At 35.3% G+C, this 15015-nt stretch overlaps 1 protein-coding gene across 1 annotated transcript; it reads right to left on the bottom strand.

The window, feature by feature from the left end:
• Positions 1 to 328: 328 nt before the first annotated feature.
• Positions 329 to 14777, bottom strand: LOC137405175 (dnaJ homolog subfamily C member 16-like). The gene is made up of 16 exons (XM_068091403.1): positions 14620 to 14777; positions 14366 to 14432; positions 12815 to 12987; positions 12252 to 12385; positions 11582 to 11769; positions 10887 to 11071; positions 9623 to 9698; positions 9105 to 9235; positions 8317 to 8491; positions 7865 to 8022; positions 6808 to 6894; positions 5272 to 5421; positions 4772 to 4942; positions 3363 to 3487; positions 2201 to 2338; positions 329 to 1090 (listed from the first exon to the last, which is right to left on the bottom strand). Exons 1-16 carry the CDS (start codon positions 14775 to 14777, stop codon positions 876 to 878), a joined length of 2331 nt encoding a protein of 776 aa, XP_067947504.1. The 3' UTR covers positions 329 to 875.
• Positions 14778 to 15015: the final 238 nt, after the last annotated feature.

The raw sequence follows: 15015 nt of genomic DNA, 5'->3' as shown, positions 1-15015 counted from the left end.
TGCATTCTAGCTCGCAAGGTTATATTTATTTCCACTTTTAACGTTTTTCAAAATAAAACGCTTGCGTAATCAGAATGAGTAACAAAATGTCTAAATTGTGAATTTATTGAATTATAGTCAGCATGACTTTTAGTGGTATCTTAGAAAATGATTAAATGTGTTAATAATAATATATGCAACATACATAAAGAACATTGCAAAAGCAATGAAATCTCTCCATTTTATTCACGCTAGCCTATGCATATCCAATGTCGTGTAACAAGCTATGATCACTATTACCACGCATAAATCAAGTATCATACCGCAATGCACTGAATAATGCAGCAGCAACATTCATCCATGTATTTGAATGTTGTTGCGATATAGCTAGGCACAAAGTCACAATAATATAGCCAATAAAAGCTAGTGTATGTTTATCTCCGATGATTAAGTTGCTCATATCTTAAATACAATAAATATGCAATAAAAACTGGTTCAATGTATAAAGACAGTATTCATGCAGAAACAGGATTTGTTGCTTGCAGCTATAGTGAATAAATAAACATTAATAATTAAAATTAATAGCGATAAAATCATAATGATAGGAACCAGCATCAAATACACATACAGACAAAATTTATAAGATACAGTGTTGAGATTGCATTCCATTTTATTTCATAAATAAATAATTCATGCCAGTTCTAAACCCGATGGGCAAAGTTTGTAGTTCTCTGTTGAACATTTGACAATCACCAAAACAGTTAGAAATGTCTATAATATCCTCTAAAAGGCTAGATAATGGTGAACAGGTTTTAGTCGAATGACTAAGAGCAGTGACAAAATCTAACAGTTACTACAGAAATAAAAATTCTCGTTGATTGCAGAGAAGCACTGAATTATTGTTCCTTTTTATTTTCATTTAATTTCCTTTCACTAATTTGGTCAACAGGGAAAACAGGCCAAGATTGAATTTTGCATTTAGGAAGTGTGCCATCGAATAGCCTGTCCACCCAATGGCTTAGACCATCCAGAAGTCTGCCCGCAGCGATTAGGGAGTCTCCATCCATAGGCTTAGTTTGACCATTTAGAGTGTGTCCATTGCCATTCATGCCTAAAAAGTTGAGATGTGTGGTCAGTCAAAATAATAGTTGACTGCAACAAAATTCACATTACAGTTATTTGGTATCAAAAGATTCACCATGTCTTACTCTGCTGTGTTGTAGGTGCAAAATATGTGAAAATGTAATTACAAGCTCTTAAAAGCTCAAAAACGAAAAGCAACCGTAGATTGGAATCAGTTTATTTCTCTAACGCTGTCATTACATTTGGTTATTGTTTTGTCACGTGATGTTCTCACCTAAATTGAAACGCCAATAAAAAGCTCAATATAAAACTTCTCGTAGCACTAGTTTATAACAAACACTTCAGGTTTTACCGAAAACCCTGTATCAAATATAGATGCTCGCTACTTTATAGTTTTATTTCGACTTGGTCTAATCGTCTAGTCGTAATCTGATCATGTGACCCAATACTTCGCAAATAATTTCTGCAGCACTTTTTGATTATCACAAGTGACCAACAGGCTCGTCATGATTATCAGACAATGATATGTACTCTTTCGAGCTAAGGTTAAAAAATTAAACAAATTTTTACAGTAAGTTATAAGATATCAGTGCTGAAAGTGACAGCATTACAATGACGATAAAATAAACGCGTAAGAACAATAGACATGGTTTTATTGAATGCATGAAGTATATTTGTGAAAATATTTCGATGAATGAGGTTGCGTGAAAGAGTAAACAGAAGCCATCTTGTACAACTATGTCCCATTTGAGCCGTTTTGGAAAGAGATTCTAATCTATGGCGGTTTTGTGATGGCGGCGATTAACCGTTCGTTTTAGAGCTTTTAGGAGCTTGTAATCACATTTCCACATATTTTGCACCTACAACACAGCAGAGTAAGACATAATGAATCTTTTGATACCAAATAACTGTAATGTGAATTTTGTTGCAAGTCAACCTTTAATATTAAACGCACAAGTGACATGCTGCGGTTCTTTTGCATGATACTTCTTGAATATATAGTTTGCAGTAGTGTCTTATCTTATTGTATTTCCTGCAATTAATATAGTTGCCTACCATGTGTTTAATCAATAATTGGTTTCTTACATGAAACCAATTGCAAATTAAATTGGCAATATTAGACAACGTAGCAACTTACCTTCTTGTTCAGAATCTGAGCTGTCTTCCAAACCAACAAATGCATAGCCATCTTGCCGTTGCCTGGCGCTAACATTTAATGTCTTTGGGTGGTAGATGCTGTAGTACTTCCTGTGACCATTTATTGCTAACACAGTACCTATAAAATAAGTAAAACATTACAGGCTTTTCATCAGCCATGCAGATCTCGTGAACAATCAAGCTAAAGTACTTCTAGAGACACTGTAGCAGGGTATGACAGACATAATATAAACTTATATGATGTACTTATATGTATATTTGGTGACGAGCTTCACTTTTAATTATATTAAACTTAAACCACTTTGATTTATAATGAAATATAAAAGTGCCCCATGCATGATAGTACCTCTTCATTCACTTTGTTTCCATGGAGTTTGCACCCTACCATTGCAACAATTTGAAGTAGCACTATGTAAACATGTATAGATCTTTCCAAAATTCTTGATATCTCTCAAAACAAAACTTGTCAAAGTAGACTCGCTTTTTCACAGCGAATGCTATTGCACAAATTTAGCGCAGCCAACGTCGAATGCGTTCGGAATTTACCATTTTTCTCATTCAGAGTGAAAGCAACGCTGAACCCATTGGACGCATGGGAACACAGTGAATGACTACCAATCATTGAACAGCTATTTTCAGCAGACATTTGCACAATGTCAAATTACACTGCTAGTAATCCCATATATGGATGCTTATTACGGTAGTTGGATGATAGCGCGTGTAAAACGAACAAGTTACAGGTAGATGGTGGGAAACTAGATTTCTTACTGTCTAGGTTACTAGTAGGAAAATCCCAATAACCTAGACAGCAAGAAATCGCGACATGAGTAATGAACTTATGCAAAGTTCTCAAGTATCAGTACTCATCACATCACCTTATAACAACTGCAAAAGTACACACGATGGGAAGTATCAGTACTCATCACATCACCTTATAACAACTGCAAAAGTACACACGATGGGAAGAACTTTAAAAAAGACCAAATGTTCTCAAATCTGAAAAGGTATCCTTATACTATGAGGTGTATGTAAGGCTAAACCTTATGAGAAGTCAGTTCTCAACATTTTCGTAGTCGTCTAATCTGACATATCTCAGTCTAGAACCAGCAGAAACCTATCTACTTGCCTCTTCACACACTCACCTATACAGTTTTGAGCTGATATGTTGCGTAATTCCTCTTTAAACCCAACAGTTTGAGCGAGAAGCCGCTGATACCAGCTCAGATACTTGTCGATGTATATGAACCCAAATATGAAGTATGGAGCTCTATAAAAACAACTGCTAAATTTAGAACACATTGGTTTGTCTCCTGACAAGACGCCCTGCATGAGGTTTCATAAGAAACTGGGCAAATAAAATACAGCATTTTAAATACAACAATTAGCATCACTAAAGATGCAAAACACCAGATAATAAATGAATTATCTTGCATGGCTTTTCAAATGATGAATTACAGCATTGCTGATTGAACATACTGTAGATATACTCGAAGCACATATGCTCAAAGGAGAACAAATTCTTTCTTTGACAAACTAACACAACAGCTATATTAACACTACTAAAATAGCTAGTAGCACTCATTGTAGATACTAGACATCCAAAATTGGAACATCAGTAACTTAGATAATGGTGTTTAGACCTGAACAAAAGGAGTAAGCTGTGACATCATAGCATGTGCTCCTACTAACTCTCAGTATGATGAGATATCACTCTGAGTTAGAGGACTAGTTTATATATCATACAAAGTATCATGTCTTCCAATAAATAACTTGTGTTATCAATAGTATGGCCTCAACTGTCTGCTTCTCGTTGAGTAAAACCATACAATACTGATCACTAACTTTGTTCTTCCAAGTCAATCTATAGGTAATAATTTTTGATGGACACAAAATATAATGATGTGAATAGGCGTGTAGACAAAGAGGAGAGGGAGTGGGGCATTAAGGCACTTTAGCTAGTTAATGTAAAACTAGATATAACTGAAGCATGAAATGTCCATATTAAGCAGGTTGGGATAACTACTGAGAAGCAGCGGAGTACAGCAATGATTAGGGTAAGACAACAGATAAGGCTATATTTTCGTCAGCTCCTTAACTCTCTGGCTCCAGACTAGGAGCACCATTTTCTGAAAGTTCAAAGCAGTTAAAAACAGTAGCAGCTCATATAACTTTTTCAATACATTTGCTTTGCCAAAATTGGATCATAGATCATTATTTAAGAATTCATACACTCAGTTTGAAATCACAAGCTAGAGTGAAAACCTTCTACATTGAAAGGTATTTGAATATTATATTTCCATGGAAAGTCATATTCAAACTATCATCATCTTAGTTATAAAACTATCTAAAGCTTATTTGAATAATCTGAGAGGTATTTAATGTAAGCAAGCATATAATTGAAACACCTGATTAATGATGGGGAGACAACTGCTAGGCTGAGCGTTTGTTTTATTCGCCAAAAGCAGAGACTGAAGCTCAGAATGATCAGGGAAACAGACGATATGGAAAAATATGAAATGCAGTGCGCAGCCAACATGTACGGTACACAAACCTGTTAAAAGGCATCATGAGGTCTGCAAAACGTTTTATATACTGTTTTTTGTTCCCTTCATCAACAAAGAGCAGAATGAGGCGGTATCCAGGGGGCGAGTCTGTGATGAGTTTATCATAGTTGTGGCTGCGCATGTCATATACAGTAAACTTGCCTGGACTCTTGGCATACCTGTCAAACAGCTGCATACAGGATGTTGCAGCAAAATGTGAGGCGAGCCAGGACCATTGAAAATAAGGAATTATCTTCTCTTGTGCATTAAACACAAACACCAGTTATTAACAGTAAAGCACTTATGAAGACACCAATTGACATAGTAATAAAATCTGCCTTCTTCATAAGGTGAACACCGATGTCAGTGACTAGCTAAATGAATGGGTTAAACAGAGCATTTTTTAAAACTTTAGATAGAACGTTCTATGAACGTTCTAAGTAACATTCTATGAAGCCGTTTATAAGTCTATAGAGTGAGGCAAAACAAACAGACTCAAAGCACTTACCCAGATTGTGGAGACTTTTTTGTGGGGGCTGTGGAAAATGAGGCTGGTGTAGAAGTTGGTGCAGAGCTGAACACCATGCCTACCGCAAAGGTGATAATAACCACACAAACTGTTGTGGACAATATAGATATAATTGTCAAACTGTGGTCTCTAAAACAATCATACACGATACTAAAGATACATGTAGCCATTCAAGTGCCAACTACAATCCTATAACCAATCAGATGAGAGCAGATCTCCCACAAATATATGATACCAATAAATGGAAATACTGCAAGTAGTATCACGAATGTTGCTCCGCAATCAACAGATGATAATCCGAATACAATTTAAAGCATGAATATTTTATCTAGTTTGTTCCAAACAAAGCAATTATTTTAAATGATGAAGATTGAAACCAAATCAACTTAAAAAATAAACATGGGAAAAGCAAACCATGTAAGAAATATGCCTAGACTAAAATTTCATTTAAAAAGAACTAACTAACCACCTGTCATATTGATTCATTCTCTTTCCATCTCTAAGTATGTCTTAAGGATTTATGAAAACTGAACACCAACTTGACAAAATTCAAATAATTTCAAAACCTTATCATGTATAAAAAAGATAGACAGCTCCACTTTTATTAGTTTCATGATGCCAAGGTCAATGCATTCTAGTTAGAGCGCACCGGCAATTAAACAACGCAATATTATGGAATTACAAAAGTGGTTCAAAGATAATAGGCTGCTAGATTCTGTTTCTGTTAATAGGAATAACTATTATAGATAACTATTATAGATAACTACTATAGATAACTACTATAGATAACTACTATAGATAACTACTATAGATAACTACTATAGATAACTACTATAGATCACCGGTATAGATGACTACTATAAATGACTACTATAGATGGCTACTATAGATGACTCTCTCTCATACACCTTTTAAGCATCCACATACCTACATTTGCATCACAATGACATTGCAATATTAATGCAGAACCATTCTCATTGATTAGAAAACAAGCACACTTTTTTTTCTAAAACACCCGCATGGCACCTCATTTACCAATTCCACTTGCTGGCTCTTCCACACAATACCATGTCAAATATTTACTAGAAAACAACTGCATGACCTTGGCCAAAATATGTTAAGACAATAACGATGAGCTTGACTGTGTATCGAGTATGACTCATAAAACTTGAGAGGTGCGTGAAACACGCGCTCAGACTCATCACAGATAGATTTAATCAATTTAAATTTCAAACAGGATATTACATGATATGTGCTTAAAACTATGCTTACTTTCACCAATCCTATGCTGCTCATTGAACAGGCTTAGGAAGTTCTTTCGGCCAACGAGATGAACAGCCGGTAACAGCTGGTAAGCTGTTAACAGTTAATTTGATTAAATGAAAATTTGATAACAAGTTTTTAATTTGAAAACCTCATGAAATGAAAGGTGGCATAAGCTGCTCTTACACAAAAAAAAAATAAATTCTAGTGACATAGTCATCAAAACAAGAATCAAAGAGAGTGTTGACAGACCCATCAAAATAGGTATAAGTAAAGTGGTCCCACCAATCTCGAATCCGCCTGACTATCCTTACTATCAGGCTGGCAGCCATCTCATCCCTACAATACGCAAATTACATCTGCAAGCTGATACAATAGAAAAGCAAAGAGATCGTACTTTCTAAAAATAAATGAGGTGGCCAGATGTAGATAAGACTCAGCGATATGATGCTCAATAGAGGCAAATTCCATAGAAAAAATGAAGCCTTGAATTAAAACACCTGAGGCTGAGACCTAGTTACCATTGTTCTTGTAATAATACGATTTGGTAGTAATGACTTGAGCTTGATTCTGAGTTGGGTGCAGCAACTAATGAAGACTGCTCACACATAAAATGTAAATGTACCTGGAAACCAGAGCGGCTGAACAAAACTAGTTCTAATTTATTTTTAATGATTATCTATCGAATAATAGTACTACTGAGAGAGATTATATTGTTCTTAGCAGCAATAATAATGCCGCAAGCTATAATAATATTAATAACTCGTGTGACTCGAAACATTTCCACAGTATTACCGAAAAAGACCAAAAAAGTGTCCAAGCTCATTCCGCAACACGTTTTATTGCATTGGCTGATGTGAAATTTTATGTGGATTAATTTGGTATCAAAACATTTTTTATAGACTGTGTGGTTCAAAAGTTATAAAAATTTATATGTGCCCCACCAAATATTAGGTTTTACGGAAGACTGAATTATGTCCCGGTAAGAAAATTAATTTAGTAGCGAAAGAGTTAACTATAGAGCATAGATTAGCCTTTATTCTAGCCTTCAGTGAATATTAGTTATTGAGTTACTAGTTTCAATATTACCTACATGTATATCTTGCTAGAGCTAACCAAAACCTCCATGAATGTTGCTATGAGCTCATAAGTTTGGCATCCTAAAATGACAGCCGTGTTTTATAAGATCCGTCTAACTGTGCTCTGTACTGTCAACTGATCCTGAAGGGCAACTGTAACAGACTAACAGACCATGTCTGTCTATGGATCTGAATGACATTTAGGCAAGACATACAACTGCAATACCCACCTGATATCGTATCTCCTTACACTTTGATCAGTGAATTTATAGCTTCCAGTACTAAGTCTAGTCATCACCGACTCCAAGGGACCCTCACAGCCCTCTCCACACCACTCCACCCAGCTCAGATCCACCCTATAATCTTTCTTCCTCACGATGACGACCACCTGAGAAAACAAGCAACTGATCATACTATGAAAAATAATTTTATCAATTACTAAAAAGAATAAAAATATTGTATTTGCACAAAAAAACTGACCAAATGCGTAAATATGTTTGCTAAGAAAAACGACCTCACACAAATCTAGTGCTAAAAAGAAAAGTATTTAGTTTAAGAGCAGTTTGAATCACATGCTGTTCATGACTATGAATGAGTCACTTTTCATGATTCACCAATCACTAATGACTCACTATGAGTCACCATTCACATATACCAATAGCCTATCCCAGATATAGCGCACCTGAAAGTCTCCTGGAGGCCGACCCCAAACTTCAGTCAACATTTTCTGTTTGTCTGTATAGACATGCGCAAACTTTATATTTCCAGACCCTGTAGCTTTTCTTGCAAATTCTCTAAAGAGGCGTACTTGCGCAAGATCAGCCAAGCTTGAATCAAATGTTAGCATAACGCAATATCTAAAAACAGAAGAATATAACGAGGAACTCAAGTCATCTGTGACAGCAATGGATCAATACTTAACTGACAATAACATGAAGGAGTAAACACTTGCGGCAGCAATAGGTCGACACCTACGAGTAGTTCTAACTACCAAATGCATACTCTGTTTTAATCATAGGCAAAATGATACAGGCAAAATTTTGTGTATCTGTAATAATATCAGTAAGTTTTGATTAAGATGTTTAAAAAGTTGTTCTTTAAACGGTTGAGTTATCTTTGAAACATGATGTCAATATTTATTGCTCTGAAAATTACGGATCCATCATTAAAGCTTTTTCAGTAGTCTCAACAAACAGGCATCACCTGGAGGCATATATACAATTCGCAACATGGTACCTTCATTATTTACAGTGCTTTTTTCATTAAAATATTGATATGATGACAATTTAAGAATGTAGCTTGTATAATTCTATTAACAAAAACTTTGAATTTGAGAAACATTAAAAATGAGACATCAGCGCAAAAAGGCAATAGCGACGTTGAGAAGACAACTTCAACTGTAACTAGACTAGCACTGGCTTTTAGTTTCTAAATATTTTAATGATCAATTAAAATATGAACAATGCTTACTGTTTATATTGACTAGCGCCGTTAGCGGGACAGAGATCATTGTATATTGCGGGAGAACTTATCCTTGGTAAGGACAAATATTTATTAGCCTTAAAGGTAGCAAGAAGATCAACCGTGCTGAACTTTTTTTGCTGCAAATAGAGTAGAACAAAGTAAAACAAGTAAACAACAGAGTAAAACAAGCGTTAAAGAATAACCTCAGAGTTACGGACAATTGTTAGTAGCAGGACTTGGCTACCAACTAGTAAAAATATTTACAACTGAATGTGAGAAACCCAGATGAAGAAGAGTTATAAGCTGACAACATAGTTAAATCTCCGTAATTACTCAAATCTTTAAAACATTTGTACATATTTTGAACAACAAAAGCTGCCGACAACTTTGCTGACTGTAATAAAAATAAGAATGCATAAATCAATATACATCAATATAAATCAATATACATCGAGCATTTTTTCTTGTCCTAATAACTTGACCTTGCAATAAAAAATTATTGTTTCCATAGAAAGGTAACTTACACTCTCTACATGCACAGGGTGCTCAACATCCTCCTTAAATATCAGCAGTGTTTCTGCACTTGTCTCCACATCAAACCTGGTAGGAATGAGACAAGCATAACACGATATTTCTTTTGGTCTCAAACAAATACAATTGACTAGCATCTGCCACATCCACCTTTACGACCTTCATTTTAAACATATAATTGCTTTCTCTTGACTATACATTGATGTCAATGTAATCCCTGACGCAGCTGCTATCATCGTTGTCTTTATGGTATGGTTTGATAAGGAAGGATTAACCATTTGGTCCGAAGTGGGTGAAATGTTCTTTGTCAACAAACGCACATAGAAAATTAGTCTAGCATTAATTATATATCTATGATATATATACCAGTGTTATCTATGGTCGGCAGACAATATATATATATGCCCCTACATATTTTCTATCAAATTAAAATTGTAAAATCAAGTTGCCAAAACTGACTGTATGAACACAAACCCGTCATAGCTCAAAACTTGTACTAGCTCTACAGGAAAAGAGAATAGACAGGAAAGAGATGTGACACGAGTTTTACAAACTTGATGAAATTTTTAGTATATTTTTTACGTACAGATTTTTAACAAAGCCCAACTCGGAGTTGTTTTCCTCCGTCTGTCCTTTCCTCAAGGCCTTTTCTAAGCTACTGACTCAACAGTACTTAGCTTCGACATATAATGAATTTTAAAAATAATGAAATGTTTTTATATTTATAATAAAAGGATTTACACATGCTGTTTTTGTGGTATGTTTAAAAAACTTGAAAAAAAACAAAATCAAGAACTGAGAATAGATTTTGATAAATATCAAAATATATTGACAGATATTGACAGATATTGGACTAACTTACACAAAGTTCCACAAAAAGACCTTGATAAAACGAAGCAACGATATTCTGCCATTGTAAAGTATTTCAGTCAGAAAAGCAGATGGTCAGTTACATATCTCTAAAGACAACAACTTGTGTTTGCCCTTGACCTGCACTTCTGTTTGCGCTCAAACATGCTAAAGAAATAATTCCATGATAGAACTAATCCTAATGAAAGTAATGCTGCCTGTCCCAAAAGTGTTTGTGCAAAATGTGTAGAATTTGATCACCTCCTTCCTTTAAGATGTTAAGGAGGTGATGTACCTCCTCAGCTTCTAGTAATAATGATTTGATGTTAAATGCCAGATGCAACAACAGAGTAAAGCTTAAAATCAATAGAGTAATGTTGATCATCCCACCAGATTTCTCTCTTGTACCTGTCTAAAAGCTGAGCGCTGTCAGCTGCTCTAGTATCAACGTAGGTTGCCGAGATGTGATTTCTCACTTGATACAGGGGCACAAGAAGGCGCATAGTGGCAAGAGCATGAGCTCCAAAAAAGATCACCCTCACTTTGTTATCCTTCCATCCACTAAGGAAAGAGTCTACCGAATTTGCATCAATCTGCAACATTACCATGTCGGCTGTATGCATAAGCGTAACCGTTAAACCTGTAGCAAGTTTGTGAGTGACACCAACCCTGTAGCATATGAAAGTTCGTACATAGAGGTACAGAAATGCTTACATACAAAATGAACAAATTGTGGTATTCTAAACCTGCTCATATCTGCATTTGTCTTACAGGTTTCCAATTACTGCATAAACTATGCCCAGAATATTTGTATTTAGCCTTCTATACATATGTCACATATCGTGTTTTATTCCATGACACTAACATACTACATCCACAATCGTATGTTTCAGTTTATGAATGTTCGGTAACTACAACGTTTAATTCACTATCATAACTCCACCACAACACTGTTAGATTACCAACTTTTGAAACACTTTTGCTGAACTCATTCAATAATTTCTTATTTCTGTCTTTTCATCTGTTTTTGGCATGCAACGATAAACATCATTTTAATTGACAATGGCAATAAAAAGTAATACAAACAAAGACTGTCTACTGACCTGCTGTAAAAGGTCGTCAGGGAGTAGTTTCCTCATGAATTGTCGCAGTACGTTAATACTGTATTGCCCTGAGTCAAATATTACTGAGCGTCCATTGACTATCGCCCCGATGCAAGGAACTCTGGGAATCCGCAAACGCTTGGCGACACTCATCTGATAATCGGCATCAACGACTCCAAAACCGATGTCTGAAAATGAGAACCAAAAGAAATCAAATCACATTTAAACTACCTCGCAAAGATTGGACAAAATATAATTTTTACCATCTTTATTTCCCCTACGCTGACACTTGGCTAAAACTATGTGATACAATACGACTCGAATTCTTTTAAAATCGAGTTTATTTAGTATTTAATAAATGTGATCAAACAATGAATATTCAAGAGGCAGAGGCTGCAAAGAAGGAGAGACCCATTGAACTGTCACATGAACAGTATGCAGTGAGATGACATTGCATATGGTCAATGCTGAAGAGAGAAACGGCTGAGCCATCACATGATTAGTATGAGCTTAGACCAGCAAAACTACAATTCATCAAGGTACAACTCACCAAGGTACAACTCACCAAGGTACAATTCACCAAGGTACAACTCACCAAGGTGCAACTCACCAAGGTACAACTCACCAAGGTACAACTCACCAAGGTCCAACTCACCAAACTACAACTCACCAAGGGTTTCAAGATCACGAGTGAACTGTTTCCAAATAGGCTGAACTCTCATGCAGTTGAAGCAGAAATCAGTAGTAGCAAAAAAGAAATAGGGTTTTTCATAACTTTCTGGTAGAATGTGGTTTTGTAACAACCTGTAATATATAAGAGTAATCAAACCATTTATCTCATTTCAAGCTGACTGCTATGTAAATAGAAACTAACAAAACTTCCAAAGAGCCATCCTTATGCGCAGCTGTAAGGCTACTAGCTGGGTGTCTCTTTAAACAAACGTACCACTGCGGACAGGTAGCTACCTCCTCTTTAGGTGATTTACTACTATAGTCAGCAATGTTTGTATAAAGTAGAACACTCAACTACAAACCTTGAACGACATTTCTTCGCAACCCACAGCCATAAACTACCTATATGCTGTGACAGCGAATTATAGTAAATTAACTTCCAACTATGATAATCTTCTCCTATTTACAGCAACCAACTCATCAAGATGAGGAAAATTAATATTATGCGTCTTCATGTCTTTGCGCTGTACCACTAGACCAGCTTTAAGTACGCGCACTCACCTGTCAGTGATGACATTCTCATCACTATCCCATCTGAAGCCCTCGCCAGGAAATTGAAAGTCCCCAAATGGAGTTCTAAAGAACTGGCCACTTTGACTCCCTCCAGATTGTTGATTGTCATCAATTTTACCAAACCTGTCATACTGATCCTTTCTCTTTTCATCTCCTAGTATCTAAAAGTGTTTTTTAAGACTTCCTTAAAACCGGACATCAACTTCGCAAAGATACAAATTTGAGCTAATCTCAATGCATGATCCAAAATAAGAAAATAGACAACACCGCTTCCTGTAGTTTCACCATGTCAAGGTGTCCTAATAAAAGCACATTTGCAATTAAAAATGCAATGCAATGGAGTTACAAAAAATACCAGCATCTAGAGTTACAAAATAACACCAGAATCTAGCAGCACGTGATCTGTGAAAAGAGGTTCACAGATCACATACTGCTAAATTCTGTTTCTGTTAATATAGATAACTACAATAGCTGTACCCAATACCGATAATAGTTTTTCAAAAACTCATTCAGGGTCACTTATTATCATTTATAAAATGAAAAATTTGAAAACAAAAATAATTACAAAATTTTGCATACAATTTTCAACAGTGGTAATATCTCTAGAAAACATTACCTCTCTCATATATTAGTGAGCTTATACGTTTGGACTCCAAACTGATTTGCAAAGATTGCAACAGTTTACAATTGCCAAATATGATCTATTAAATGGCTTTCTATAATGCGAACTTAAATAATGCATGAATGGTGAACAGTAGTGCAATTCGCAACCTTGTCACCATACGCTTGGTCAAGTATTATAAAATACTTGCCATAAAATACCGTATACAGATAACTTTGTGAAGGGGGTTACAATTATATCAGGAACAACTGTAGATCAGTTAATATATGTACATCGCTTGACAAATTTGCATGGCTTAATTGTACATTGCTTAATTGTACATTGCTTGACAACTGTGCAGCTAGGTATCAGAACATCTCTTAGCAATGTATATAACCCAAGATCACAACTAGTTTAACTAGTGATGACATATAAATACTAAGGCTTTTGTGTAGGAAATCTAAGCTTTTGTGGTACAACTTTATGAAATTAAGCACAAAAAGCCTTCTAACCATTGGTCATGAATAATAAAGACTTTGAAACTGACTTACAAAATGCAAAAGAAATAGTGAGGAGCTCAGTTTGCGATTTATTCTAAACCAATTAATCAGAATACTTGCTTGGTAGACCACACTTTTTCTCCTAATCTAGAAAATAGGTTCAAACAACTTTTTAGCTGAAATTAAAATTTCGTCAGTCTCAGCAATGGTACTTCCTAAAAACCTTTGTGCCAATATCTAGTATATGTATTTGACTGATAGAGTCTTTCAAATGAGTTTCTTCGTGATCAATTTTTAAAATACCTGCATCAAAATAGTTGAGCTACTTATCCATCTTTAATTGTAAATAATTATGCAGATTCTATCAAAAACGGTCTGTATAAACATTAAGCTAAAAAGAAAGTGACAGATTATAAAAATATCTTTTACTAAGCTCACCTCATAGGCTTTATTTATTTGCGTAAACTTGTCGCCTGCATCGGGATCTTTGTTCTTGTCCGGATGCCTGAAAACATCGATAAAAACTGCTCATCCACGATTATGACTGCATGAAAACATCGTTTCATACAAAATTATAAAAACAAAACAATCTCATGATGTTATGGGTGAAATCATCGATACATTTTTAACATTGCTGAATGACCAAATGAGCAAAAAGATTGTTGAGCATTGGCTGCATTTGGTAATCTTACCATTCTCTAGCAAGCTTTTTATATTGTTTTCTAATCTCATCTGCACTTGAACTTCTTTTTACGTTCAGTACGCTATAAGGATCAAACTTAGGCTCAGTTGCCCAAACAAAATTGATAAGATAGATCGTTACAAATAAAATCGATGATCCGCTCTTCATTTTTGCAAAATAAATAACCTAAACGGGCGAGAGAAAATGCAGCTGATCAAACTTTTCTTTTATAATACCCCTGTGTCGGGACGTATCGTGAGCTATTCGTTCTTTCTGCAACAACAATTTGATGTAAGGATAACTCCAGTTTCCAAATTGTCTACTTTTCATCTTATTGCGCTACTTGATAATAAGCAATTCAAAGAGTGATTGGCCAGTCATTAAATGAGATTTGTCATTATAAGCC

The sequence above is a fragment of the Watersipora subatra genome, chromosome 9 (assembly GCF_963576615.1).
Source record: "Watersipora subatra chromosome 9, tzWatSuba1.1, whole genome shotgun sequence".
Taxonomy (NCBI): domain Eukaryota; kingdom Metazoa; phylum Bryozoa; class Gymnolaemata; order Cheilostomatida; family Watersiporidae; genus Watersipora; species Watersipora subatra.
The sequence above is the reverse complement of the archived record's forward strand: the minus strand, read 5'-3'. Positions and strand labels throughout refer to the sequence as shown.

Coding starts and splice junctions, on each gene's coding strand:
- LOC137405175 (XM_068091403.1), bottom strand. CDS start 14,777: ATGAAGAGCGGATCATCGATTTTATTTGTAACGATCTATCTTATCAAT. Junction 11,770..12,251: donor TCGTGATCTTGAAACCCTTG/GTGAGTTGTAGT, acceptor TCTCATTTTCAG/ACATCGGTTTTGGAGTCGTT. Junction 8,023..8,316: donor GGCCTCCAGGAGACTTTCAG/GTGCGCTATATC, acceptor TTGTTTTCTCAG/GTGGTCGTCATCGTGAGGAA.